General features: G+C 40.1%; 1 protein-coding gene across 9 annotated transcripts in view; it reads left to right on the top strand.

The window, feature by feature from the left end:
• Positions 1-12,118, top strand: part of HHAT (hedgehog acyltransferase) — a 658,603-nt gene that overhangs the window by 104,856 nt on the left and 541,629 nt on the right. For 8 of the 9 annotated variants that reach the window (XM_049858611.1, XM_049858614.1, XM_049858613.1 and 5 more), the window contains exons 5-6: positions 3,147-3,341; positions 6,190-6,405. The exons of the other annotated variant lie outside the window; for it this stretch is intronic. In XM_049858611.1, coding sequence (XP_049714568.1) covers positions 3,147-3,341; positions 6,190-6,405 — 411 coding nt within the window. The remainder of the gene's footprint in view (positions 1-3,146; positions 3,342-6,189; positions 6,406-12,118) is intronic. 9 annotated transcript variants of the gene reach the window in all.

Here is a 12,118-nt window from a genome sequence, read left to right on the forward strand (position 1 = left end):
TGTAAATTAGAACTCTGATAAAAAAAAAGCCAAACCAAACTCCTTGCCGTTGAGTCAATTCCAATTCATAGCGACCCTATAGGACAGAGTGGAACTGCCCCATAGGATTTCCAAGGAGCTGCTGGTGGATTTGAACTGCTGACCTTTTGGTTAGCAGCTGAGCTCTTAACCACTCTGCCACCAGGGCTCCATAAAAGTAGTACTTGTTTAGGATTTAAATTTGTAAATTAGAGCTGTCATGGTACAACATTAAATTTTATTTGCACACTTTACTTGATCTACATGACTGTGCCTTTTTTTCAACACCTATACTTCTCCATCTTTTGAACCTCTTAGTTGAAATAAATTGGGTATTTTGACATTTAGGTGAATTTTTAAAATTTGAGCTTAACATTGAGTATGTCTGTGACCAAAACACTGTGTAGTCTTCCCAGATCATCCTGAAAGCTTGGGAAAAATCTGAATGTTTTTCTAGTGATGAGTTAGAAGTGTGGTTTTGGAATACAACATAATAAATTTTATTTTTTATTTTTGAAAAGTTAAAAAATTTATGGTACCAGAGGCTTCACTTCTGATAATTAAGTATTACCACTTAAGAAGTAGACAGAAGTTCAATAAATCAAATATATAAGCACATTTGGAGTAGAGATAGGTGGGACCGCGCTGTCTTTAGACCTTTGCATATGAAGTTGGTCTTTGAAACATGAGAAAAAGCCCTACTACTTTCCAGGGAAGCAGGCCGCCTGTGATACTCCTTGTAATGCTAGGCAATGTCATTCTTCCATTCCTAGAATCCTTTTGGTACTACTTCTTCCAGTTCTAGGTGTGTGTGTGGGAGGCATAGTGGCTGGGGGAGCTGTGGCCTAAAAACTGCATCTACATTGGGGACTGCCCTGTTCTGATGCAAGTCAGAGAACAAGGGATGTACAGTTAATCACGCTGCATCAGGATTTTACTGATGTTTTGGGGGATGAGATTCTAATTGCGTTTTTAGAGATGATGTATGAAAATTAATATTTTAATGGGAATCTTGTTTGTATAGCAGGTTTGTATAGGTGATTCCTATTGCATCATCCATATTTTCTCCTTTTCCTCTTCTGCCCTCCGTTAATATGCATAGCGGAATTGTTGTGCTCCTTGAGGAGGATGAGTGGACAATACTGGGGTTAGGAGAGAACACAAGGTTAATAATGAGAGCATTTCCTATATGCTGTCTGCCCGTACTGGTGGTGTCTGGCAGGAGGAAGCCAGTGGACGATGAGAATATGGGACAAATTTTTCTGTTCCAAGGTGACTTTTGAGAGCACAGTTAAATTCATCATAGAATCTCTCAAGCAGATGGGGTTTGCGCAGCGCGATTAAGTATTCACTAAAGGTTCTTTCAGTTTTTTCCAAGTTGAAGCTGCTTCAGTCTGTGGTAAATTCCCAGATGAATCCCAGCAAACAGGCTTTTTTTCCATATGGATCAAATAGCTTTTAATAAAAGTGTAGCTGTGTATATGTATATGTCTGTAGCCTTGCATGTGTTGAAAATAATTAAGTAGTAAATCCTGTAGTTCAGGCTGGAAAAGAACCTTTTTTCACTTCTTAAAACTACCTCTGAAAATAATTTTTGGTGACCTTGTTCCCTCTAATTGGACCCTGCCCAGAGGTGAGTGTTTGGGGGAAAGTTTGAAGCAAATTCATGTGGCTGTTTTCTATGGGCAGTAAGATGGAAAAATAGTAAAAATGAACTCCAGATTTTGCTGGTTCTCTTGGAACTTAAAAATGACTGACCTAGATTGGCATTTAAAATGTTCCCTCTTAGGGTGGAGTGTAGGTTTGGGAAAGAATAGTACTTGGACAATATTTTGGTAGAAGAGTTAGTGTATAAGGATAGCACTTACTGTTTACACTCCACATCTGTGTTTTCTTAAAAGAAGTCTTGCATTTATTAAAAATATCTAAATTCAGGCAGCCCTCACTTTTTACCTCAGTGTATTCCTGGAAACCACATCTTTCAGTGCACACCCATAAGGTACATCCTACTTGTCTTCTGGAATTACAACTAATATTTGTAGAGTCCTTACTATGTGTGTAGACTCTGTACAAAGAATTTTACGTGAATCAACTTATTTAATCCTCACAACAGCCTCGTGAAGTAGATACTGTCATTATATATGAAGACACAGAGAAATTAAGCAACTTCTCTGAGGTCACACAGCTAGTTAATGGGACACCAGAATTTGAATGTAGGCAATTGGACTTCAAAGTTCGAGTAATTAAACAACTACAATATGTTGCCTCTCAAACAATGTTAAAACATTATTGTGGTTTTAAAATAAGTATCTACCAGCCATATTATGACCAAGATTATGTTGTAAAAGCAAAGACGTCAATTTATTTAGTATTCAATGTCAGTGACTATAAAACTTCATAATTAAAAAGAAAAACATTCTCCAGTTCTCCTAAGATGGATATAAATATATCAATCAGATTGACTATGCAGAGGTCATCAATATCACATAAAACAGGTAGGATACAATTAATTCTGTGATATAAATTTGACTGTAAACTAATAAAATTAAAATGTAATTAGGTAATTAATTTAAAATCTCTGACTTAGAGTTTGGAAGGCATCTTGTGACTTGGATGGCCTAATTTTCTTAACAAGACTCCCTAGAAATGTATACTAATATTTTCTTTCACCTTCACATTTGAAGGATAGTGTATGCAGAGTGGAGTGTTCCAGGTTGTCAGTTTTTCTCCTTCACAGGTTTAAAGATGCTGTTCCATTATCTTCTGGCTTCCATACTATCTGTTGAAACATAAGCTAAATGTCTTATTGTTGTGGGATCCAGTAGTCTGGGTGGCTTTGGCTGAAGGCAAGAGAGTGGCCACTTCTGGGCAGACATGATGGAATTCTAGCAATCTAAGGGGTAGCCAGAATTTGCTCTGAAATTAATGTGTAAACTCCCTTTGAATCTTTTTTATCTGTGTTTTGCTAAATTCCCAGGACAGTGAAAATGGAGTTTGGTTTATAGGTCACTAAACATTATTTTTGTACATGTAGATTATTTAATAGCAATGCCTATGAACTCACTTCTCCCTTTTCTTCCCTCCCTTTCTCCCTTTTTGTCTCCCTTTGTGTCCCTCCCTGCCTGCAGCACAGACCCTGTATTCTCATGGTCTATGGAATATGGGCCTGCTGGTGTGTGCTGGGGGCCCCAGGTGTGGCCATGGTTTTTCTCCATACCATTATCTCCTTCTGTGTGGCTCAGTTCCGGTCGCTGCTCTTGTCATGGCTCTGTTCTCTCCTCCTGCTTTCCACACTGAGGCTGCAAAGTGTGGAGGAAGTTAAGGTAAGTTTCTTTGTCTTACCCTGGAGAAGGAGAAGGCCATTTTGACAGTTCCCTGATCCCAGTAGATAGATGCCTTTGTTTTCACACAAGAGTCTGTTGAGGAACTTCATGAAGCTCCCCCTAGTGGCCATATGGGATTAATACATGTGAACCCTGGTCTTGTGTTCAGTAGTCTTACCTTTTGAATGTGACTGTATCCTAGCCCTTTGGGGATGCCCAGGGCTGATGTTGTACCTTTTCTTATAGTTTGGTAGGCATGGATGTCAGATGTCACAGGAACAGAGAGTCAGGGCAAAGGGAAAAGAAAGTAATAGCCCCCCCGCCCCCCTGCCCCTGCAGCCCAGGCATTTCATAAAATTTGTCGAATGCTCTATAATTTATAGGGAACTCTCATGTTCCTTGTCTTATCCGATGCCCAGAATAACCCCTGAGACAATAAGGAAGGGATTATCCTTCTTCTTAGATAATGAAACAGATTTATTGACTATTTACTCATGTACCCACTGGAAGTTCTTTGAATTTACAAAGTTAAAACAACGTCTGTTGCCTCAAAGGATACTCATAGACCCAAAGGAATCTTGACAAATATGACTCTGTAATAATGGTTTGTGCTAATGGAGGAGGACATAGGATCAACATCCCACTTTTGTATAGCTGTTGTTTGCATTAGTGTACTTTTTTTTTACAGGAGTTTACATTCTTAGTTTTCTGTTTTCTTAGTCACAAGAACAGTGAATTTTTATTTTGTGAGTGGACATGGGCTATGGCCCAGCGGATGCTAGAAGACAAAGATATGGCAGCCTGAGTTTAGAGCTTTGGTGCAGTGCTGAGCTGATTGTACCAATCAGTGAGCCCTTTGTGCACTGAGTTTTATAGTTCCTGTGATGTGTTCTCTGATCTTCTTCCGGGTAGTGAGCGGCACCCACTGGACAGCCCCGGACTGTCTCGTCATCTTTGGTAACTTCAATGTCTTAGTACTGCTTGTGTGATCCAAGTTTAGGACTCGGTAGGACCACTCAGGCTGTCTGTGTGTCTTTCCTCTCTTCTCCTTCTGGGGTGGTGCAAATGGTTAACATGCTCAGCTGCTAAAAAAAGATTAGAGATTCAAGTCCACCCAAAGGCACCATGGAAGAAAGTCTTGGGAATCTACTTCCAAAAACAAACGAAAAAAAGAACAGCCATTGAAAACCCTTGGGAGCACAGTTCTACTCTGACATATGCGGCCTTGCCATGAGTTGGAGCTGACTTGATGACAACTGGTTTTACTGGGTTTCACTGGTGCTGGGCTCTATGTTAGCTGCAGATTTCTCAGGTTCACTTTTCGTAATATAAATATTTGCTGCCTGCAGGATTAAGTTATCTGCATCTGGTCTTGCAGAGTAGAATATAAATGCTTTGAGAGTATGGTAGTGTTTCCTGGGTCTTTTTGTATTTTTCCCATGGGTCTGAGTAAAGGACTCCATTCAGGCAAGCACTCTTCAGGTGCCTGCTGATGTCTCCTGTATGAGAATCTAAACACAATGAGGGAGAGGGACTATTTATTTTGAATATATGTCTCTAAAGCTTATTTGGCAAATCATGCTCACCTAAATGTGGAGCCAAGTTAATAACAGAAGAGCAAATACACATGGACTCCAGACTTCCTGAGCCCCTGAAACCATTAATCTTTAAACCTTAAACCAAAAATACCCTTGAGTTCTTCTTAAAACCAAACAGTAATTTAGCTTCTCTAGTAAAAAATGTTTGCCTTGGGCATTATGCTGTTTTAAGAACTACCAATATGGGGGACAAATTGACAACAGCAACTCCAAAGATTAGCTAGGAACCTTAGGGGCAGTGAATTTATGTAAATGGGGGAGGAACAGCTCAGAAAAGGAGGGTGAGAATTGTTGCACAACTCAAAGAATGTAATCATTGTCACTAAATGGTACATGTAGAAAATGTTGAATTGGTGTATATTTTCAACGAAAACAAAGAGCAAATACAAAAAAATATGTTGTGACATGTATAAGCACCTCTTTGTCTCCAAAATTGTTGAAGGAGCTGTCAGTGTCTGCTGAGTGTAACTTATGTCCATGTTATCCACTGGACATTTCTGATAGCTGCATACCCTGGAAAAACAGCATTATATTTGTGTTAGGCCTAATGCTAAGTTGATGGTTGGTGTTAGAGAGACGTCTTCCCCTAATGGTCATTAACTACTTGTTTTGATTACTAATGAGATTTACCTGATGTTCATTGGCTCTTGGCTTCCTTTATTTTTGAAATATTTTATTGTGTTTAAGGTAAAAGTTTACACAGAAAATTAGGTCCCTATTTGACAGTTTCTACACAAATTATTCAGTGGTATTGGTTATATTTTTCACAATGTATCATCATTCTAATTCATTCTATTGTGGTTGTACCATTTCCAATACTCTAGTTTCCCTGCCCCTTTACCTTCTCGTCTTTGATTTAGAGAACTTTTTGACCATTTAGTCTACTATAGACGCTTTTTGAAGGAGCTCACTAGTCATGTGTGATATTCTTTATTTTATGAGCCAATGTGTTATTTAGCTAATAGGTGGCCTCAATGGATAATTTTGGTTTAAAGTGTATCTCAGGGCAGTGGTAGTCTCAGGGAGTCCTCTAGTCTCAACTGGTCCAGTTAAGTCTGGACTTTTTAAGAATTTGAGTTCAACTTGGCTCATTTTAGGGTACAGCTGCTCTAACCATGGGAGAGATCATCTTCCCAGTAATTTCTGAACTTCTCAGATAAAAGTAGACATGGTAGCCAACATTTGTATTGTTGATTGGATGATATTCCTCTCTGTCACTCAAGGGTTGTTCTTTCCTTTTGACTTTGCAGAGAAGGTGGTACCAGACAGAAAACGAGTACTACTTGCTGCAGTTCACACTGACCGTTCGCTGCCTCTACTGCACCAGCTTCAGCCTCGAGTCATGCTGGCAGCAGGCTCCCACTGAACGTGCCTCCTACTCCTTTCCCTGGATGTTGACCTATGTCTTCTATTACCCGGTCTTCCACAATGGGCCCATCCTCAGCTTCCCGGAGTTTATCAAACAGGTAGAGCCCATTGGGTCATGACCTGGGATTCTGTAAATTAAGCCTCTCTCCTTGTTGCTGTGGTTACATAGGTGACTCTCGAGTCTTTTCTGTTAGATGTTTCCTACTTTGTAAATAGACTACCAATACCTGCAAGTTAAAAAACAAACTTGTTCATAGTCTTAATTTTTAACATGTTGTTAGGTGCCATCGAGTCAGTTCCAACTCATAGCAACCCTATGCACAACTGAATGAAACGCTGCCTGGTCCTGAGCCACCCTTAAAATCGTTGTTATGGTTGAACTCATTGTTGCAGCCACTGCGTCAACGCACCTCGTTGAGGGTCGTCCTCTTTTCCGCTGACCCTATAATCTGCCAAGCATGATGTCCTCTTCCAGGGACTGATCCCTCCTGATAACGTGTCCAAAATATGTAAGACGCAGCCTCACCATCCTTGCTTCTGAGGAGCATTCTGGTTGTACTTCTTCTAAGACAGATTTGTTTGTTCTTTTGGTAGTCCATGGTATATTCAATATTCTTCGCCAACACCACAATTCAAAGGTGTCAATTCTTCCATCTTCCTTATTTATTGTCCAGCTTTCACATGCACGTGATGAAGTTGAAAATACCATGGCTTGGGTCAGGCGCACCTTAGTCTTCAAGGTGACATCTTTGCTCTTCAACACTTTAAAGAGGTCCTTTTCAGCAGATTTGCCCAATCCAATGCATCTTTTGATTTCTTGACTGCTGCTTCCATGGCTGTTGATTGTGGATCCAAGTAAAACGAAACCCTTGACAGCTTCAATCATTTCTCCGTTTATCATGATGTAGCTCATTGGTCCAGTTGTGAGGATTTTTGTTTTCTTTATGTTGAGGCGCAACCCATACTGAAGGCTGTGGTCTTTGATCTTCATTAGTAAGTGCTTCAAGTCCTCTTCACTTCCAGCAAGCAAGGTTGTGTCATCTGCATAACGCAGGTTGTTAATGACTTTCCTCCAATCCTGATGCCCCGTTCTTCTTCATATAGTCCAGCTTCTCATATTATTTGCTCAGCATACAGATTGAATAGCTATGGTGAAAGAATACAACTCTGATGCACACCTTTCCTGACTTTAAACCAATCAGTATCCCCTCCTTCTATCCAATGCCTCTTGATCTATGTAAAGATTCTTCATGAGCACAATTAAGTGTTCTGGAATTCCCATGCTTCACAGTGTTATCCGTAATTTGTTATGATCCACACAGTTGAATGCTTTTGTATGGTCAATAAAACACAGGTAAACATCCTTCTGGTATTCTCCGCTTTCAGCCAGGATCCATCTGACATCACCAATGATATCCCTGGTTCCACATCCTCTTCTGAAACCGGCCTGAATTTCTGGCAGTTCCCTGTCAATATACTGCTGCAACCGTTTTTGAATGATCTTCAGCAAAATTTTGCTTGCGTGCGATATTAATGATATTCTATAATTTCCACATTTGGTTGGATCACCTTTCTTGGGAATAGGCAATAAATATGGATATCTTCCAGTCAGTTGGCCAGGATGCTGTCTTCCATATTTCTTGGCATAGATGAGTCAGCACCTCCAGCACTGCATCTGTTTGTTGGAACATCTCAATTGATATTCCATCAATTCTTGGAGCCTTGTTTTTCACCAGTGCCTTCAGAGCAGCTCGGACTTCTTCCTTCAGTACCATCGGTTCCTGATCATACGCAACCTCTTGAAATGGTTGAATATTAACTAATTCCTTTTGGTGTAATGACTCTGTGTGTACTCCTTCCATCTCATTTTGATGCTTCCTGTGTCGTTTAATATTTTCCCCATAGAATCCTTTACTATTGTAACTCGAGGCTTGAATTTTTTCTTCAGTTCTTTCAGCTTGAGAAACGCCGAGCATGTTCTTCCCTCTTGGTTTTCCATCTCCAGCTCTTTGCACATGTCATTATAATACTTTACTTTGTCTTCTTGAGACGCCCTTTGAAATCTTCTGTTCAGTCCTTTTGCTTCATCAATTCTTCCTTTTGCTTTAGCTGCTCAACGTTCGCGAGCAAGTTTCAGAGCCTCCTCTGACATCCATCTTGGTCTTTTCTTTCTTTGCTCTCTTTTCAATGACCTCTTGCTTTCTTCATGTATGATGTCCTTGATGTTATTCTACAACTCGTCTGGTCTTTGGTCACTAATGTTCAATGTGTCAAATTGATTCTTGAGATGGTCTCTAAATTTAGGTGGGATATACTGAAGGTCATATTTTGGCTCTTGTGGACTTGCTGTGATTTTCTTCAGTTTCATCTTGAACTTGTGTATGAGCAATTGATGGTCCATTCCACAGTTGGCCCCTGGCCTTGTTCTGACTGATGAGCTTTTCCATCGTCTCTTTCCACAGAGGTAGTCAATTTGATTTCTGTGTGTTCCATCTGGCGAGGTCCATGTGTATAGTCACCGTTTATATTGGTGAAAGAAGGTATTTGCAATGAAGAAGTTGTTGGTCTTGCAAAATTCTATCATTCGATCTCAAGCATTGTTTCTATCACCAAGGCCGTATGTTCCAACTACGGATCCTTCTTCGTTTCCAGCTTTTGCATTCCAGTTGCCAGTAATTATCAATGCGTCTTGACTGCATGTTCAATCAATTTCAGCCTTTGGCAGCTGATAAAAATCTTCTATTTCTTCATCTTTGCCCCTAGTGGTTGGTACATAAATTTGAATAATAGTCATATTAACTGGTCTTCCTTGTAGGCGTATGGATATTATCCAATCACTGACAGCGTCATACTTCAGGATAGATCTTGAAACGTTGTTTTTGATGATGAATGCAACACCATTCCTCTTCAAGTTGTCATTCCCAGCATAGTAGACTAGAAGAAAAAAAAAAAAAAGACTATACGATTGTCTAATTCAGAATGGCCAATACCAGTCTATTTCAGCTCACTAATGCCTAGGATATTGATGTTTATGCCTTCCATTTTTGACAATTTTCAATTTTCCTAGATTCATACTTCGTACATTCCAGGTTCCGATTATTAATGGATGTTTGCAGCTGTTTCTTCTCATTTTGAGTCGTGCCACATCAGCAAATGAAGGTCCCAAAAGCTTTACTCCATCCAAGTCATGAAGGTCAACTCTACTTTGAGGAGGCAGCTCTTCCCCAGTCATCTTTTGAGCACCTTCCAACCTGGGGGCTTCATCTTCCAGCACTATATCAGACAATATTTCGCTGCTATTCAGAAGGTTTTCACTAGCTAATGCTTTTTAGAACTAGACTGCCAGCTCCTTCTTCCCCCACATGTCTGTCAGTTTGTTGTACTGTGGGGGCTTGCATGTTGCTGTGATGCTGGAAGCTATGCCACCAATATTCAGATACCAACAGCGTCACCCGTGGAGGACAGGTTTCAACTGAGCTTCCAGACTAAGACAGACTAGGAAGAAGGACCCGGCAGTCTACTTCTGAAAAACATTAGCCAGTGAAGTGATTTTTAACATAGTAAATGAAATATTTAGGGGAAATAAAGCCTTCGAAATAAAGGTCAACCCATCTGCTGTATATTTTAGCTCTAAGAACTCCCACTCTGATTCTCGGTGTATTGTGGCAACCAGGGTTAATAACTGGGGCACAGCAAGGAACATGGGGGTGGAGTATGCATTGCAGTGAAATTCAAAAAAAAAAAAATTGATTCTGACAGCATTATTTAAAAAAACAAAAGGAGAAATTGTCTCAGGTGTTGATTGACAAATCGTGTGTCCCATTTTATTTTCACAAGTGGTTATGGAATAGTTCTGCCATAGCCTGGGGAATGTTGTTCAGGGCAGTCTAGGTGAGAAAACAGGGCAGAGCTGAAGGAAGCAGGGCAGTGTGGAGTAAAATGTTTGAAAGCAATAGTGCTTTTCTTGGTCCGGGTGCCTGCTTCTGCCCAGGAACTCGAGAGCCTGTCTTCTCTGGACAGCTTCTTTGGCTGAGGCTTCATCTCAAGCAGTCCTTGTTTTCCTCTCCTCACTTTTCCCCCCATTTAGAATATTTTCTCAACCCCGAGTTAGCTTCATGGACCATGTTTGTTAAGTGAATTCACCTAAGGTGGTAGTGATGGTGTTAGGTGCTGTGGAGTCGATTCCAACTCATAGAAACCCCATGTGACAAAGTACAGTTTTCTAGGCTGCTGTTTTTAGAAGTGATCTCCAGGTCTTTCTCTTGTGGAGTGACTGGGTGAGTTTGAAACGTTAGCCTTTTGGTTAGCAGCTGAGTGGTTAACTGGTGTGCCTCCAGGGCTCCTTAATAGGCATCTGTTATTGTTTTTGTTGTTGTGTGCCGTCAAGTTGATTCCAACTCATAGTGACCCCATGTGACAGAGTAGACCTACCCCATAGGGTTTCCTAGGCTGTAATTTTTACAGGAACACATTACTAGGTCTTCCTCCCATGGCGGATTCAAACCACCAACCTTTTGTTAAGCGGGCAAGAGCATAACAGGTTTCGCCACCAGGGCTCCTTAACCTATAGCGTTAGTAATTGATAATATCTAAAACGGTGTTTTTAAGGGACATTTCTACCCCCCACCCCGCAAACAAAACAAAACAATCCTGCCAGGGGAGAATAATAACATTTATTTCTCCTCATGCCTCACCACCTTGGGGCTGGGAGCTGGGCTCAATGTGCAGGCCAAGCAGCAGCAACATTCACATTGAGGCACAGAGAATAATATGGAAGGTGCCTCCTGGAAAAGTAGGAGCGTTCTTAGAAATCTCATATTTTCTCTTAAAAATTCCACTAAGTTATGTAACTGTAACTGTTGCCATCTTTTTGCTATTGTGAATAATGCTGCAATAAACATGGGTATGCTTATGTCTTTTGTGTGATGGCTCATATTTCTCTAGGATATATTCCTAGGAGTGGGATTGCTGTATCATATGGTATTTGTATTTCTAGCTTTTAAAGGAGGCACCATATCGTTTTCCATAGTGGCTGTACCATTTTACATTCCCACCAGCATAAGAGTTCCAATCTCCCCACAACTTCTTCAATATTTATTAATTTCTGTTATTTTGGATTAGTGCCAGTATCGTTGGGGTGAGATGGTATCTCATTGTAGTTTTGATTTGCATTTCTCTAATGGCTAATGATCACAAGCATTTCTTCATTTGTCTGTTAGCCGCCTGAATGTCGTCTTTGTTGAAGTGTCTGTTCATATCCTTTGCCCATTTTTAATTGGGTTGCTTGTCTTTTTGTTGGTGAGGTGTTGAAATATTTTGTAGATTTTAGTGATAAGATCCTTGTTGGATATGTCATAGCCAAAAATTTTTCCCAGTCTCTTTTTATTCTTTTGATGAAGTCTGTTGATTAGCTTAAGTGTTTAATTTTTAGGAGTTCTCAATTATCGAGTTTATCTTCTAGTGTCCATGCATTGTTAGTTATGGTTTGTATACTATTTATGCCATGTATTAGGGCTCCTAGTGTTATCCCTTTTTTTTCTTCCATGATATTGTTTCAGGTTTTATATTTAGGTCTTTGATCCATTTTCAGTTAGTTTTTGTGTACGGTGTTAGGTATGGATCCTATTTCATTTTTTTACAGATGGACATCCGTTATGCCAGTACAATTTGTTAAAGAGACTGTCTTTTCTCCATTTTATGAACTTTGGGCTTTTGTCAAGTATCAGTTGCCTGTAGGTGGGTGGATTTACATCTGGGCCTTGATTCTGTTCCATCGGTCAATGTATCTGTTATACTGGTACCAGGCTGTTT

The sequence above is a fragment of the Elephas maximus genome, chromosome 18 (genome assembly GCF_024166365.1).
Source record: "Elephas maximus indicus isolate mEleMax1 chromosome 18, mEleMax1 primary haplotype, whole genome shotgun sequence".
Taxonomy (NCBI): domain Eukaryota; kingdom Metazoa; phylum Chordata; class Mammalia; order Proboscidea; family Elephantidae; genus Elephas; species Elephas maximus.